Raw genomic sequence first — 18,040 nt, forward strand, 5'->3', positions numbered from 1 at the left:
TAGCAGTAAAATGGACGGGCTTTAACTCATTGGGTCATTCGCCTAATTATTTTCAAATATACACAATAAAATAAAGTAATTAGTTTACGATAAATATAAGCATGTTTTATTTAGGGATAATTATATAGAATGATAAAATAATAATATAAAATAAATACAATAGCCATCATTTAATTTATTTGTGTTCCATAGCAAATGATGCAGGCTACAGAAGTAGAGAAGAAAACAAGCAAAGAGAAACTTAGTCCTTCTGCGTTGTCTATTCGCAATGCCTCGTTATATGAAACGTTGTTGTATATAGTTTCTCTCTTACTCGTTTTGTACAATTCGATTCAATTGTATAATTCTCTGCCCAAACCTCTTTTGCCTTTCTCTCTTTCTCGTTTTATACAAATTCAAATTGTATATAATTTATCTCTTTCTCGTTTTATGTAATTCGATTCGATTGTATAGAAATTCAAATTTTAAACAGATATACAAACACATACAATTGAATTGAGATGCTAACAACGACTATACAAATGAGAGGGTAACAACAATTTATACAAATGGTCTGCCAATGAAATTATACAAATCTAAAGAGGAGCCAACGAATTATACAATCGTTTTCACTGTATATATGTATAGCGAAATAGGCATAGCTTTTAATTGTATATGTATAGCGATTATATATATATATATATATATATATATATATATTTGCGATAGAGCGCAATTATGCAAACTTTGCTATAACATACAAATTTGAATTTTTTGTTTGCTTTATGTGAAAGTTGTCCTATTTATATATACAATAACCAAAAAACATAGTAAATATACGATATAGTTTGCAAATATTCATAAAAACTATATACTAACTATACAATATTGCTTAAATATATACTAATTATACACTAACTATATATTATGATACACTCAAAAAAATACAATATAGCTTAACTATACATGAAAATACACTAACTATACATGAAGCATGCAATAACGATCCAATATGGATCAACTCAAAATCACTTCTAAATAGTTTGAAAATTTAATTATGAAATCCTCCAGATATTTCGAATATATAATTCGCCTGGAAAACGATTTACATTTTCAGAAGAAGAAGATTGATGAAGAATCCGTCTCGTCAATTTTGATGATTCTATATCATGTTGACTTATTACCTTAGTATTATTATTATTATTAAGGTAATATTATTATTATTATTATTATTATTATTTAAATGAAAAAGAAAAAGTACATGTTTTAAAATAATTCCATGTGGATTGAGTACTAGGAATCAGACTCAAATTTAAATATACACCTAATCAATTTTAGTACCAAACATACTTACATCTTGCAGTAAATTAGTCAATCCATTGTAAGATGATCCTCCTTCTTCAATAGCTTCTCTTGCCTTTTCCTTATACTCTTTTGCTCTGTTTTTGAATCCCTCTGCTTCTTCACCCACCATTACTCTCTTTATTGCTTTACTTATTTCTTCCCTTTTCACTCCTTCACTTGCTGCTGCCTCCCATTTCACTGAACCAACCCCAACCCCAATTCTCAATACATCAGTCACCAACTTCTCATTCAAAAATTGTTCAGCAAATACAGGCCATGCCACCAATGGCACCCCTGCTGATATTCCTTCCAGTGTAGAATTCCATCCACAATGAGTCACGAATGCTCCTACGCCTTCGTGATCAAGAATCAACACTTGGGGTGCCCATCCTCTTATGATTAATCCTTTTTCTTTTGTTCTTTCCTCGAATCCTTCAGGTAGACACGAGTTTTCGTTTTCTTGTTCTCTGATAACCCAAATGAATTCTTGTCCAGAATCTTCAATTCCCATTGCAAGTTCTTCTATTTGTGATCCAGTGAATGTTACTCCGCTTCCAAAACAGATGTAAACAATAGAACCTGATTTCTTCGAATCAAGCCATTTCAAGCACTCGTGTGTATCGATACAGGATTTCATTCCTCTTTCTGCTTTATCTTCAATGTATCTGTTGCACAGCGAAAGCGGCCCAATAGCCCATGATTTATTATCTTGAAATTTGGTATAATATTCAAAATAATCTGTTTCAAGCTCGTAGAAACTGTTGAAGATTACTCCATAGCTCTTTGAATCCGCCTCCCTGACTTCATGAAATATCTTGAATATAATTGCCTCTTTCTCTTCTAGATCAAACGGAGACAATTGCGTTCTGGTCAGCCTGATTTGATGAGGCAAATTGGGTACAACAAATGTTTCAGAATCAGTTGACACATTCTTGAAAGGTTTATTACGTTTGATACTTTCCGCAACACAAAGAGCAAAGAAACCCGTGCCATGGAAAACAATTCTTGGAATGTTAAATTTGGCAGCAGAATCAGTACTCCAAGGGTACAACATATCTGAAACAATACAATCGGGACGACACTCTTTAACAAGATTCTCAAATGGTTCTTGCATCATAGCTGTAGCTTTGAAGAAGTTGTTAAACAATACAGGGGAAGGAACGAGATCGAGGCGTTCACATCCTATAGGCAAATCATTCTCCACAGCTTGAAATGTTATCAAACGGATGTCAATTTCGATACCTAAATGCTTGTTTCTTTCAATAGAATCAGAGAAAACCGATTCATTGAGAGGGGTAGTGATTATAGTGGCCTTAACACCGCGTGAAGCAACGAGCTTAGCCATGTCTAGTGTAGGAATCATGTGGCCTTGAGCCACCATGGGAAAGAAGAAAAAATGAAGTGGACTCATACCTTGAATATTCTGTTTTTTGGGAATGATCTTATTAGTTCTGTTTAGTTGTAATTGAAGGATTGCATAATACTCCTATATTAAATTTTTTTGCAACTGTGTAAAATTTGACTTTCTGTTCAAAACAGGGAAACTGTTAAGACAAATTTATTGCCTTTGTAATATTCATTAAAGTTTTTTGCACTAGATGATTTCAAATTGTCGGCCACCTCTTGAGCTACATTGTTCATCGACTCATTGCCACCACCTAACTTTACCATCTTTCTCATCAAAAAATTGCGCTGTGCCAAGTTACTGTTGCAAATCCAGTGTACAATTGTCTTGTTATCTTTGAGTTCATTCATGATCCAGCAGTTTGATGATCAAGAATCATGAATCTGCGATCGGACTAATTTTTATTATCAGATTAATGTATCAGCGCATATATATATTCAAAAAATTAATTAAAAAACTCAAAATATATATACGCATCAGATTAATGTATCAGCGCATCAGATTAATGTATCTCGCGCATCAGATTAATGTATCATGTATAAAATGTACATCAATTAGTGTATCATGTATATGGTGTAATGTATCTTACTTAACGATTAATGTGTCTTGTGCATTAGATTAATGTATCTGCATATTATTGTATCAATTTGAGATATTTCTATAATTATAAACTTATAAGGAACAAATTATAATTTTGCCTCAAAAGTATGTGATTTTTATCTTTTGCTAAAAAAATGATATAATATTGAATTAAAAATTAAAAATCGTACAAACTCAAAACAAATATATTAATATTCTATTTAAATATTTATATTTTTACTTGAATTTTTTTTTAATAAATATTATAAATATAATTTCATTTGTGAATTTGATTAACAAATAGTAACATTAACATGATGTAATACTATTTTATCAATATTTAAATAATATTTTAAAATTATAATTTATAATTTAATTTAATAATTATAAAAAAATATAATTTTTTAAAAAATATATTAATCTTGTAAGTCCCTAGTCCACGTATATTTATTGAGCCGAAAATCTTTTAGCTCACACAAAAAATGAGCTAGCCGACGAAGAATACGCACCTCCAATTCTTTTGTTACTTTCCAAAAATGACCATTCTAGCCACTATGCTTTCTAGGTTATGGCGGCATAAATAAATCTCTAAGGGGTCATTTCATACTAGGGATAATATTCAAAATATAAAATTATTATATGATGCATTTAATTACGATTTTAGTTAGTACTACTATATCTTTAAAAATGATAACTTTTTTCTTATTTCAATACTATATAAACCACATAGATAATTACATAGGAGGGCGGATCCACAGGTAAGCTAAGGTTCATTTGAAAATTTTTTCTTATTTCAATACTATATAAAGTATAAACCACATAGATAATTACAATGGAGGGCTGACTCACAGGTAAGCCAAGATTCATCTGAATCTTTTGATAAAATATTACATCGTATATATAAAATAAAATTTTTATATTTACGTAAATATATATATTTTGAACCCCCTTAATAACAAGGAAAATGAGATAGTTCATTGGTAAGTTCCTTTGAACCTATGCGTTCTGTTTTTACGTTTTCTTTTTAGTTCTTTTTTTAATAAAACATGCTTAAAGTGTGATTTTAAATCCAAAAGAATTCAAGAGTCACATTTACTTGAAAAATATTTGTTGACTTATTTACACGTTTATATTTTTATTTTTTAAACCCCCTAAATGAAAATCTTTCCAACACTGTTACATATGTGTGGACATTATGAAAAGAAAAAATAAACATATGTTACAAAAGATCACACCTGTAGAGGGAATATGGGTCAAACGAGAATGACAGAAAATGGTAGAGCCCAGAGTACTTATTTTGTTAAACTATAGTCCAAACAGTCAGGCTGGGCGAGTAATTACAACTTAAATGAACTTGAGATCTGGCGTCTTTGGCAGCACTCACAAAAGTCTTTGGCCTTGTGGATTTATTCAACAACACATATTCAATAAATCAATTAGTACTAATTATTCCATTTTAATTCGATGTATTATTCAAATGTTGAAATATTTTAACGTTGAACTTCGAGATGATTGATCTTGGATTCTTTTGATGTCATTAATTATGATGAAGAAGTACGTAATATGATCAAATCAGCAAAACAGAACACAGAATATAGAAACACACATTTTTTTTTTTTTTTGAATCACTACTTAATGATATGAAGTTATATCTTGTATCAAAGTAGCCCATCCATTGTAAGATGATCCTCCTTCTTCAATAGCTTCTCTTGCCATTTCTTTATACTCTTTTGCTCTGCTTCTGAATCCCTCTGTTTCTTCACTCGCCATTACTCTCTTTATCGCCTTTGCTATTGCTTCTCTTTTCACTCCTTCACTAGCTGTTCTCTTCCACTGCATCGAACCAACACCAGCTCCAGTTCTCATTACCTCAGTCACCAACTTCTCATTGAAAAACTGTTCCGCAAATACTGGCCATGTCACCATTGGTACCCCTGCTGATATCCCTTCCAGTGTCGAATTCCATCCACAATGAGTAACAAAAGCTCCAATAGCTTCGTGATCAAGAATCAGCACTTGGGGTGCCCACCCTCTTATGATTAAACCTTTTTCTTTTGTTCTTTCCTCGAATCCTTCAGGGAGCCAATCTTCATTCCCTGTTCTAATAACCCAAATGAAATCTTGTCCAGAAGCTTCTAGCCCCATAGCAAGTTCTTGCATCTGTGCTGTAGTGAAATCTGCTGTGCTTCCAAAACAAACATAAACAATGGAACTTGATTTCTTCGAATCAAGCCATTTCAAGCACTCGTGTTCATCGATAGATGATTTCCTCCCTCTTTCAGCTTTATCTTCGATATCCCTATTGCACAGCGAAAGCGGACCAATAGCCCAATTTTTTCTACCTACAACCTTAGTGTAATGTTCAACATAATCTGATTCAAGCTCATAAAAGCTATTGAATAGAACTCCATAGCTCTTCGCATCCGATTCCCTCACAGCTTTAATCAAGGGAGCCATACCCGTCTCTTCATCGGATTGCTCAAACGGAGACAACTGTGTTCTAGTTAGCCTAATTTCATGTGGCAAATCCGGTACAACAAAAGTTTCAGTATCAGATGACACATTCTTGAAAGGCTTATTACGCCTGATGCTATCGCCAACACAAAGCGCAAAGTAACTAGTTCCATGGAATACAATTCTTGGTATGTTAAATTTGGCTGCACTATCAGTAGTCCATGGAAGGAACATATCAGAAACAAGACAATCAGGGCGACATTCTCCAATAAGCTCCTCAAATTCATCTTTCATCATAGCTGCAGCTTTTAAGAAGTTTGGGAGTTTGTCATCAGAAGGTACAAGATCAAGACGCTCACAATCTTCAGGCAAATCATTCTCCTTAGCTGGGAATTTTAGTAAACGAATATCAATTTCAATACCTAAATGCTTGTTTCTCTCAATAGCTTTAGAGAAAACAGATTCATTGAGAGGTGTTGTGATTATAGTGGCTTTAACACCACGAGAAGCAACAAGCTTCGCCATGTCAAGTGTAGGTATCATGTGACCTTGAGCCATCATGGGAAAGAAGAAAAAATGTAGCTGACCCATTTGTGGAAATGCTTCAATGAAACAAAGAGGAGTAAATACTTTTTAGCTGTAATTGCATTAGTGTCACTTTATATATATGTGGAATTGTTAGTGACTTTCGTTGAAGTTGCATATAAGACTAACTTGTTATTCAAGTTGGACATAAAGAAGTAACGTAAGCACTAACGTGGTTGATTTAACAGACAAACGCCAAATTATAAATCGCGATTTGATTGGTTTAAGATCATAATATTTCATGATTGTAACATTTTATATATAAAATCATGACTAAAATATATATCGATTTTAATAAATATCTAATAATGGGAGGTGAAATAAATTTAATCTCAAAAATAACTGTAAGGAACGGGCAATAGTGGGGACCAGCGTATGGAGATGCCAAATTTCTTGAGATGTAACTTTACAGGTGACATATGCCCTTCCGTCACAAGTCAATTGAAACACAAATTTTCCTTTTTTTGTTCAAAGACGAAAATAATTTTTAAAAGTGAGTCAGTTCGATTGAGACATTGGATACTTCTCCTCCGTCCATCATCATTGCTCGTCTATTATACTGATATTCAATAATATTTATCTAGTTTATAAAATTAATAAATAATTTAATATAATATATTTATTTTATTTTTATTATAAAAATTAGAATATTTACTTTTAATATTTAAATGATTTATGTTTAGTAACAGTTATTTGATAAAATAACCTTTATCATTTATTATTTTTAATCATTATTTCAAGTCATTTGTCTCTTTATGTTAAATCAACAGTCAACGATTATTATTAGGCTGAAAGAAGTACAAATCATGTAGAAGATGACAAGTGCATTTTGTTCATTAGCTGCTAAATTATTGCAGTAGGAACCGGTAATTACCATTTGATTTTGGCGGAATACTTGAGAAGGTGGTGGTGACGAGGCGGATACAGATAAGGTGTTCTATTAAAGTCGGTAAATTTAAAAAAAATTATATTTACATTATAAAATTGAATATATATTAGCTCATAAATCCTAATTATATTTATTGACGACTCAATAATAATAATAATAATAAGAAAAAGAAGAAATAATGTACAAGTATCTCTTAATTTATGTCCGAAATCTCAGATACACACGTACTATATTAAGGTCCTATTATCTCCTAAACTTAATTTATTAATAATTTTCTATCCCTTTTCGGCCTGCACTATCTTGTGGGCCTAACGCTAGTAGACTTTTTTTCAAGATAATGTCACGTAGCCGAAAAGGAATAGAAAATTACTTATAAAATAAATTTAAAGATGTAATAAGACCTTAGTATATTATAAGTGTCTCTAAAATTTTGAGCATAGATTGAGGGGTACTTGTGCATTTTCAATAATAATAATAATAATAATAAAAAGAATTGTACAAATGCTCCTAATTCCAACTCCACACCACTTCAAAAAAAATAATTGATTTATTGACCTAGACTTTGGAGTTAATAACTATTTTTTCCATGAGTTTACGACTCTTTATCTTTTCATATTGTTGAATCGTATTGATATGATATACTGTTAAAAAGATTTAGTTAGAGATATACAATAGATTAATAGTAAGCTAACATTGCTAGTGATCTTTTTAACTCTAAATTCAACAACCACTATTTTGATGTAATTATTTAATCTAAGGATAGTATAAAAAAAAACACTTTTACTATTCACTTTTTATTGTTACATTTCGCTTCACAATAGTCAATTTCATAAACTCTTAATTCGTAGAAATAAAATAGAGAGGGCAAAGATATAATGACACTTAGGAATTAAGAACACTCTATTATTGAGCTAGCATTTGGAGTATAGTCTATAGACTCTTAACGTTAAAAAATTAGAGTAATAAAATATTTATATTAATATTTTTTTTATAAAGTTCAAAATGAACCACGAAAGGAGTATTAATTAAGATACCTTAGGTAGGATGACCAGATTGGAGTGGCGAGTGGATGACAAAAAATGGAAATTAAATACTCTTAAATCTTCATCGAAGAGTTTGACAACAAAATAATAGAATGAGTTTTTGAAGCAGTAAGTTTCTCAACCAATGCGGATGTCCTTCAAAAAATTAAAATTACATCAGATATAAATAATAAAGTTTCGTAATATATTGATTTCAGACACCTAATTAAAGAAAACGTAAATAGAACGTTAGCTATTTTTGTATGGTCTTTTCTTGAAAAAAGAATTGTATTATTTATAGAAGATCATTTTTTTATAAAATAAGAAACTTTAAAAAAAGTTGATTCAGTTAAACAACTCAATTAAGGTTTGTACCTATTGAACATCTTGACTATTCTAAACTTGAACTATTTAGACACTTTATGCACACGTGGCACAAAAAGTATAACCCACACCTAGTTAGGCGTGTGAATCATTTAATCAACAACTTTTTAATTTTTCATTATCATTATTTTTTTAAAAAAATAACCATGTTTCTTTCTTCTTTAAAATTACATACTACTGTCACCAATTTTTTATAACAAACAAAATCTACCACCTTACATTTTTTATAAATGTACTTCTTCCCTTATGCTTAAATTTGATAAGAAATAGAATCAACTATCTACATTTTCTTTGTCGAAAAAAATGAAAAACATAATTTAAGTTTTTTATCAAAAAAATAGAGTTTATCATTCACTTTTTTGTTGGAAATATGGAGGCTACAAACATTGCCGTCGATCCACACTCCTCCTTACTTTATAAAGAAACATAAATAGATAGTAAATTTGAAATCAAAATAAAAATAGATGAAACAATTTTTTCTTAAAAAACGAAAAAGAAATATACTATCAATTAAGATAATATAAAGAGAAAAAAAAATAAGATAAACTCATACTCAGGTACATGTTAAAATCTCCATTTATAAAATAACAATGGTGTACAAGAATTGATTTTAGTGAGAGAAGAAAAGAAAATGTTTGGGTTGGTGTCGGGTGCAGGGTGAGTGTGACGATGGCAAAATGGATTTTTCTTTTTTTTTTGGTTGAAATTCTTTTTTTTAAGATTTAGATTTTTTTAATTTTCAAAATTTATTGGTATAATTATTTTATATTTAAATATCATATGTCTTCATTTGATTTGTTATTTTGCCAAGTCAGCTGCATTTGTGTTACACGCACTTTCTGTTTTGACCAGGTCTAAGCAAAATGTTTGATTGGTATCTATTTTTTAAGATTTCGATGTCTAATAGGAAAAAAGACATGTTGAGGTATCTAAGTAAATTTTGCAGACAACTTTAAAGAATAGTATATGACTTAAGCCTTTAAAAAAGATATTATATATATATATATATATATATATATGAGGATCACAGAGGAGGTGATGTGACACCTCTCTGTGACCTCCATTCATTTTTTCTTATTTTTTCTTCTTTTACTTGACATTTTTTCTTATTTTTTTCTTATAAACTTATACCTTTTCAATTATATGAATTCTATTCTTAAAATTAGTATTAATAATATTCATAACTCTCAAACCTTTCATATTCATAACCTCTTAAGCCTCTCATATTTATAACTTCTAATTATTTAATGTGAAAGGTTACATTAACACTATAAAGTTACACTAAAATTGTGTGTTATTTTGTAGTCATCTTTGGTTAGAGAATTAGTGAAAGACATGTTACAATATTTGTAAGCTTTGAGGTGCATTATTTTTTTCAAATACTATTTCTTATATTACTTTTAATTAGCAAGTAAGGCTAATATGTCAGCATATTTTTATTTCTTCTAGATATATTATTTTATTTTGTTATCTTTGAGATTCATTTTATGACTAATAATGTATTTTGTTATTATTTTTCTTGACTGTTGTATATAGGATGAAATGATAACATCAAGCAATGAAGATTAATGAATTTTGAGCTATATATATTGATTATTCTTTATTTTTTTAAGTTTTTAAGGAATAATGTTTCTATTATATTTTCTTTTTGAATTAGTTATATTTTGTCAAAAATGATTATGTAGGAGAATTTATGATTAAATTAAATGTAATTTTTCTTTATTCTTTATGAGATATAATATTTTATTTTGTTAACTTTGAGATTTATTTTAGGACTAATAATTTACTTGTTATTATTTTTCTTGACTCTTGTATATAGGATGAAATGAAAATATCCAGTGATGGAGATTAATGGATTTTGAGCTATATAGTGATTATTCTTTATTTTTTTAGGTGATTAAGAAGTAATGTTTCTATTATATTATTTCCTATTGAATTATTTATGTTTTGTCAAAAATAAATATATGTGTTTAAATGTAGTTTTCTCCTTATTCTTTGTCTTTTTCTTCTTTTGGTAGATAATTTTTTAACTTATTTAATCAGATTTGCCGATTATAGGAGATATATCTATAATGAAAATGGTTAGACATTCTTGCATAAGTTAAGTTTACAATGAAAAATAATTTGATATGTCTAATATAATTACAACTCTTTCTTTGTTGAATCATACATTTAATATTATTTGTTTGCGTTCATGAAGATAGAAATCCTGAGTTTTTAGTTAGAAAAATATTTAATTTATTCTCTTTAGACCTCTACTTTAGACCTCTATATGATTCTTAGACAATTTAATTATATTATAATGATAACACTCTTCAAAAATAATTATTTATTCAGGTAAATTCATCTCTCACTTTTTTTATTGATAATATTAGTTTATTGTGTTTGTGGCGTATAATATTTTAAAACATAGAAGTAGAAAATGAGTAAATGAATATCGATATGCTACTTAAAGAAATACATACATATACTTTCATAGTCCGGTAAAACAATTTTTATTAACAAAATGGTATAACATAAGAATGTAAAGTTATTTTATAATTTTGAAAATACACATAGTTTTATTGAAAATAAATTATTTATTAATATGTAAAATTGAAATTCTTAAATTTTTCATTTTTGTTGTTTTTTTAGAAGATTTCAAGTTGTTTATTAATAAGTCTTTATATTTTCATATTTGTTATTTTTCGGGAGTTCTAATGTTATTACAAAAATGTAATTAATTTATAATTTAAAAATATAGTTGATTTCCTTCCATTCAATTTACTTATAATAAAATATTTGTCTCAATAACTCTAATTTGTTTGTCTTTTCATTTTCTATAATTAATGTAATAATGTACAAATATTACTCTTATTTATGTTACAGAAGTTCAAAGTCATATTATTAATCCTCTTAATTACTATGACTTTTTATTCTTAGGAAGTAATTATATTAAATGTATTATTTATTTAAAATGAGAAATATACTTTTTAATATTTTGTGTTTAAGCCAAACAAAATTAAAAGAAATAGGAATTTTGTATGTGTCATTTTTTTGAATCTTTTTTGCGTAGCTAATTCTTTCTTTTGTTCTCTTTTATGTTATTTTTAAATTTTACATTTTTTTCTCAATATAAATTGTGCCAAAAATAATTGGATATCTAAACCTAAGTATAATGATAATAATTATAATAATAATAAGATATGAAATTTAACTAATTAAGATTGTTAATTTTTTTTAATTTAAAATTTAATTATTAAAAAGTTATTAATACAAATATTAAATTAATCTAATATTGTACAATAAAAATAATTAAAACATATGATGATTGGATAATGACGAGGACAAATAATAGTAACTGTGAATAATGATTTATAATAGTGTTGACTAACTATATAGTCATGAATACTAACTATTAATGACAACCCGAGTTACACATTGCCGAAAAATTATACTAAGAATATAATTAAAAAAAATTACAAAAAAGTATAAAAGAATAATCAGATTTCAAATTTACATAAATATATATAAATTATACTAAAAATATTTAAGTAGTTCTAATATTACCCAATTCTTATTACCTTCCCTTTTTCTCTATGAAATTTCTTTTTAATATTTAACTTTTCGAAGTTCACATATATTGATTTCTTAATAAATTCCATATTTAATCTAAATATTTTTCATAGTTTCTCTTTTATAAAATTATGTGATTAACAAATTTTTTTATTAAAATAATTATTAATATTGATATATAATTTTATTTTAATTCTTTTCATTTTGCACGACTAAATACACTAGTAGAAACATAAAACCAAAAAAAAGGCAGTTTAAAGGATGTGTGGTTCAAAGTTAGTCCGCGCAGTTGTCCTCGTACCACTTATAACAGATTTTCGATATTACATGGTTTCGATACCAAAAGCTCATTCGATATCTTCGAATACGAACTAACTATGCAAATTAAACCATTCATAAAATCCGTTATGCAAATTAAACCATTCATAAAACCCGTTTGAATCACTATATATATAATTTTACTTGTGCAAATTAATGGTTCTTAGTTCTTGAAACAGTGCATTCAAATCACTGTAAGATGATCCACCTTCTTCAACAGCCTTGTTCGCCATTTTCGTAACTTCTTTTGCTCTCCTCCTCATTTCCATTGATTCTTCCCCAACCATTACACACTTCACTGCCTTTGTAATTGCTTCACTTTTCACATTATCCACCACTATGCTCCATTCCTCTGCCCCAACTGCCACTCCTATTTTTAGTACTTTAGTTATCAATTGCTCATTCAAGAATTGCTCTGCAAACATAGGCCAAGTCACCATTGGAACCCCTGCTGATACGCCTTCAAGTGTCGAATTCCATCCACAGTGAGTTAAAAAGGCTCCTATAGCCTCGTGATCAAGAATCAGCGTTTGGGGTGCCCATCCTCTTATGATTAATCCTTTTTCTTTTGTTCGTTCTTCGAATCCGTCTGGAATCTCCCCTTTCCTAATTACCCATATGAATTCTTGCTCTGAAGCTTCAAGGCCTAATGCAATTTCTTCAATTTGGGAATTAGTAAAGTTAGACATGCTCCCGAAACAAACATAGATTACTGAATTTTGTTTCTTCGTGTCCAGCCATTGCAAGCACTCATGATGTTCATCATCGCTTTTGTGGATTTTTTCTTCGTTTTTTCTGTTGCAGAGCAAAAAGGGTCCAACGTGCCATGCTCTTTTACCCAAAACCTTTCTGTAATAATCAGCATAATCTGGTTCAAGCTCATAGAAGCTATTGACAATAACCCCAAAACTTGTCAACTCGGATTCCTTCACTTGTTCAATAAACTTAGTCATTTCTGTTTCTTCTCGATCATACGGAGCTAATTTCATCCTTGTGAGCTTTACCTTATGGGGAAGATTCGGGACAACGAAAGGTTCTGTATCCGAACACACATTCTTCTGAGGCTTGTAATGCCTAAGGTTCTCCAAAGCACAAAGCGCAAAGAAGCCCATCCCATGAAATACCTGTAAAATTTAAACTTAATCTTCAAGTATATATGAGAGAACAATGGGGATAGGAAGCATTACAATAAATGAAATTGAATAATACCAATCTTGGGATATCAAATTTGGCAGCAGATTCTGTAGCCCAGGGGAAGAACATGTCAGCAACGAGAGCGTTGGGTTGACATTCATGGAGTAATAGCTCTAGTTGTTGTTGAAGCATGGTGGTGGCCTTGAAGAATTTGGGTACCAAATCATCAGAAGTCAATTGATCCATTCTTTCACATCCTTCAGGCAAACCAGCTTCCACTGCTGGGAATCTGATAGCTTTGACATAAATTTCCAGCCCCAAATGTTTGATTTTTTCACTGGATTGAACGAAGATGGGTAAGTTCAGAGGAGTGGTGATAATAGTTGCCTTTGCACCATGTGAAACGAACAACTTGGCCATATCCAAAGTAGGAATTATGTGGCCGTGCGCCATCAATGGAAAGAAAAAAATATGGAGCTGATCATCAGCCATTACAACCATTTTCACAAACACTTGGTGTGCGTGGTTTAATATAACAATTTGTGCTATAAATGTACAGAGAATTTGATAGTAAACTAGATAAAACATGAAAGAACTCTCTGGAATGAAAGAAGTTCAGCTAGAATACAGAAGAAAGACGTTTTCCTTTCTTAAACTTTATATCAAAGTTTAAAAAAAAAATTCTACTACAGAAATACTTCGTATCAAAGTTTAATTTTTCTTTCTACCACTCATATAATTTTATCTTTTTTCTAAAAACTAAGTTTTAATTGACTGCAAAACACTATCAATTTTTTTTTCTATTACAGAAATAATTCGTATCAAAGTTTAATTTTTCTTTCTTCTTTTCACTAAAAAACTAAGTTTTAATTGACAGCAAAACACTATCAATTTTTTTTCTATTACAGAAATAATTCATATCAAAGTTTAATTTTTCTTTCTACTACACATATAATTTTGTCTTTTTTCTAAAAAACTAAGTTTTAATTGACTGCAAAACACTATCAATTTTTTTTTCTATTACAGAAATAATTCGTATCAAAGTTTAATTTTTCTTTCTTCTTTTCACTAAAAAATTAAGTTTTAATTGACTGCAAAACACTATCAATTTTTTTTTCTATTACAGAAATAATTCGTATCAAAGTTTAATTTTTCTTTCTACTACGTATATACTTTTATCTTTTTACTAAAAAATTAAGTCTTAATTGACTGCAAAACACTATCAATTTTTTTTTTCTATTACAGAAATAATTCATATCAAAATTTAATTTTTCTTTCTACTACAGATATAATTTTGTCTTTCACTAAAAAAACTAAGTTTTAATTGACTGCAAAATATTTTTTTTTCTACTACAGAAATAATTCGTATCAAAGTTTAATCTTTCTTTCTACTACAAATATAATTTTGCCTTTTTACTAAAAAACTAAGTCTTAATTGACTGCAAAACACTATCAATTTTTTTTTCTACTACAGAAATAATTCGTATCAAAGTTTAATCTTTCTTTCTACTACAGATATAATTTTGTCTTTTTACTAAAAAACTGTCTTAATTAACTGCAAAACACTATCAATTTTTTTTTCTACTATAGAAATAAGGAAAAATTACATAAATTCATACATTTTAAAAAATAATTACTGATTTTAGCGATACTTTTTGTTTATTACCATTTATAGCAATGCTTTGTTAAATTTGTAATATGTATTAAAAGTGAATTATGTATGCAATATATATGAATTATAATTGTTTTTTGAAACATATTATGTTTGTTTGGTAAAAAAATTGTCACATTGTATTATAAGTGTATTAAAATGTGTGATAAATATATTATTCATTATTAAAATTTGTATTATATGTGAATAATAAATTGTTCTTTGTAATATGTATTAAACTTGTATTATAAATGAATTAAAAGTGATCAAGTGAGGTAAAAATATTATTGCTATAAATGGTAAATATTTTTTTATTATAGTACATTTATGTAAGTTTCCCTAGAAATAATTTGTATCAAAGTTTAATCTTTCTTTCTACTATAGATATAATTTTGTCTTTTTACTAAAAACTAAGTCTTAATTGACAGCAAAACACTATCTTGCAAGATATCTAGCGCTCCTGAATAATAAACATAAATAGTCATGAAATAAAAAAAAAATTGAAATAAAATTTAGATGACTTATTTGATTTGCATGCTTAGCATATTGATAAAATAAGTTAGTGGGATAAATTATCCCAATATAATAACCCTAGAATAATTAACTTTAAGTTACATCTTGGTCCTTCACTTATAAGGCAATTAGCACCTTTATCATGTCTTGTGTTTTTACATAAAACGTCAGTCTAATCAGTGGAGGAAATAAAATTTTCACAATGAGATTCAAAATATAACAATATTTAAAATAGAAAAAAGATAAGAAAATCCAATATCTAATTTGAAGGAGTAAAAATCAACTTCTAATTCAAAGAGAAATATTGAACTTACAAGAAGTCGCATTATTAATCGATGGCCTGATTTTGAAAGTCGTCTTTTATCCTTCCACCGACTTGGCTAGGCCTCTAATCTATAGCCCCATTTTTGGTTGATTGCACGTGACCAATCAGTGTACTATTTTCTCCAAGACATGTGCGTCTCATGTTGCTTTGAAATAAAAGGCCACAAACTAAGTTTACAATCGTCTAAGACAAGACTTGAAAGCAATTATCGAGCTTTACTTTGCTATCTAGTGTCGTCTGCAACACCTTCGTTTCTTCCAAGTTTTAGTATATGGATCAGCCCCATTTTCCTTCTGGCTCATGGCCACATGATTCCTACACTTGACATGGCAAAGCTCGTGGTGTTAAGGCCACCATAATCACCACTACTCTCAATGAATCTGTTTTCTCTAAAGCTGTTCAAAGAAACAAGCAAGACAGAAATGAAATAGACATCGGTTTGATCAAATTTTGAGCTGTTGAAAATGGCTTGCCTGAAGGATGTGAGTGTCCTGATCTCGTCCCTACTGATGAATTGGTAAACAACTTCTCCATGGCTACAACTATGATGATAAGCAGCTTCTTCAAGATTGCCGCCCCAGCTGTCTTGTATCTGATATGTTCCTCCTTGGACATATGACAGTGCAGTAAAATTTAACATTCCAACAGTGGTTTTTCATGGGACAAGCTACTTTGCACTTTGTGCCACTGATAGTGTCATGGGTTACAAGCCTTTCATGAATATATCCTCTGATTCTGATGCGTTTGTTATACCGAATTTGCCTCACCAAATCAAGCTGACCAGAACACAACTGGCCCCATTTGATCGAATTGAGGAAGAGAATTATATTTTCGCGGTGATAAAAGATCAAGGAGTCGGGTTTAAATGGCTACGGAGTTATCTTTAACAGCTTCTATGAGCTTGAACCAGATTACATTGAATATTGCCCCAATGTTCTGAGTAGAAAAAACTGGGCTATAGGCCCACTCTCGGTGTGTGACAGGGATATTGAAGATAAAGCTGAAAGAGGAAAGAACTCCTTAATCTATAAGCATGAGTGCATGAAATGGCTTGTTCGAAGAAATCCAGTTCAATCATTTAGCAATTTTCATTGAAGCTTCTGGATAAGAATTCATTTGGGTTGTAAGACCAGATAACGAAGAGTGTCTGCCTGAAGGATTCGAGGAAAGAACCAAAGGAAAAGGCTTAATCATAAGAGGATGGGCACCTCAACTGCTAATTCTTGATCACGAAGCTGTGGGAGCTTTTGTCACTCATTATGGTTGGAATTCAACCCTTGAAGGAATATCAGCTGGGTTACCAATGGTCACATGGCCTTCAACGAAAAGTTGGTGATTGAGGTTTTGAGAACTGGGGTTGGCGTTCATTCAGTACAATGGAAGAGAATAGACAGCGAGGGAGTGAAAAGAGAAGCAATAACAGAGGCAATAAAGAAAGTCACGGTGGGTGAAGAAGCAGAGCTAACGCGTACAAGAAAATAGCAAGACAGGCAGTTGAAGAAGGAAGATCATCTTACACTGGCTTGACTAATTTACTGCAAGATATAAGTGCATATAGTTCTACAAGTAACTAAAGTAAACCATTTTATTCCTGCAACTCCAGTACAAAGTCTAAGAAAAAGATGAGAGCAAATAAAACTAACATGTGAGAAGTCTTACGTGTTACATATCTTTATATAATGTGTACAACAGGTAGAAATATCTTCACACCAAATCGAACATAAAATCTAATTTTGCCCAATAAACACAGCAATGGAGTCTCGAGTTGTCAAACTCTTGAGTTTTCTTACAAATTGTATTGCATTACGTAGAATATCCTTTAGGTTCTCATACTACGACAAGTTTGAGAACTAACCAATGGTGGTGTCTGGCACCTGGGTACCATCCATATGGGGGGGGGGGG

The 18,040-nt window shown here is 29.8% G+C and overlaps 3 protein-coding genes and 1 pseudogene across 3 annotated transcripts; 1 reads left to right on the top strand and 3 right to left on the bottom strand.

The window, feature by feature from the left end:
- Positions 1 to 1,043: 1,043 nt before the first annotated feature.
- Positions 1,044 to 3,093, bottom strand: LOC107028952 (scopoletin glucosyltransferase-like). Its single transcript, XM_015230205.2, has one exon. It carries the CDS (start codon positions 2,732 to 2,734, stop codon positions 1,304 to 1,306), a length of 1,431 nt encoding a protein of 476 aa, XP_015085691.1. The 5' UTR covers positions 2,735 to 3,093; the 3' UTR covers positions 1,044 to 1,303.
- Positions 3,094 to 4,776: 1,683 nt separating this feature from the next.
- LOC107007818 (scopoletin glucosyltransferase-like) lies at positions 4,777 to 6,616 on the bottom strand. The gene has a single exon (XM_015206613.2). The coding sequence runs from the start codon at positions 6,350 to 6,352 to the stop codon at positions 4,940 to 4,942; it is 1,413 nt and encodes a 470-aa protein (XP_015062099.1). The 5' UTR covers positions 6,353 to 6,616; the 3' UTR covers positions 4,777 to 4,939.
- Positions 6,617 to 12,460: 5,844 nt separating this feature from the next.
- Positions 12,461 to 14,347, bottom strand: LOC107008173 (scopoletin glucosyltransferase-like). Its single transcript, XM_015207099.2, has 2 exons — positions 13,724 to 14,347; positions 12,461 to 13,638 (listed from the first exon to the last, which is right to left on the bottom strand). Exons 1-2 carry the CDS (start codon positions 14,234 to 14,236, stop codon positions 12,655 to 12,657), a joined length of 1,497 nt encoding a protein of 498 aa, XP_015062585.1. The 5' UTR covers positions 14,237 to 14,347; the 3' UTR covers positions 12,461 to 12,654.
- A 1,918-nt stretch (positions 14,348 to 16,265) lies between these two features.
- LOC107008175 lies at positions 16,266 to 17,894 on the top strand (annotated as a pseudogene).
- Positions 17,895 to 18,040: the final 146 nt, after the last annotated feature.

The sequence above is a fragment of the Solanum pennellii genome, chromosome 1 (genome assembly GCF_001406875.1).
Source record: "Solanum pennellii chromosome 1, SPENNV200".
In the NCBI taxonomy this organism is placed as follows: domain Eukaryota; kingdom Viridiplantae; phylum Streptophyta; class Magnoliopsida; order Solanales; family Solanaceae; genus Solanum; species Solanum pennellii.

Excerpts from the sequence above, each read along its gene's own strand:
- LOC107028952 (XM_015230205.2), bottom strand. The coding sequence starts at position 2,734 with ATGAGTCCACTTCATTTTTTCTTCTTTCCCATGGTGGCTCAAGGCCAC.
- LOC107007818 (XM_015206613.2), bottom strand. The coding sequence starts at position 6,352 with ATGGGTCAGCTACATTTTTTCTTCTTTCCCATGATGGCTCAAGGTCAC.
- LOC107008173 (XM_015207099.2), bottom strand. The coding sequence starts at position 14,236 with ATGTTTTATCTAGTTTACTATCAAATTCTCTGTACATTTATAGCACAA. Across the intron at positions 13,639-13,723 it reads AATTTGATATCCCAAGATTG|GTATTTCATGGGATGGGCTT; the intron begins GTATTATTCAAT and ends TAAATTTTACAG.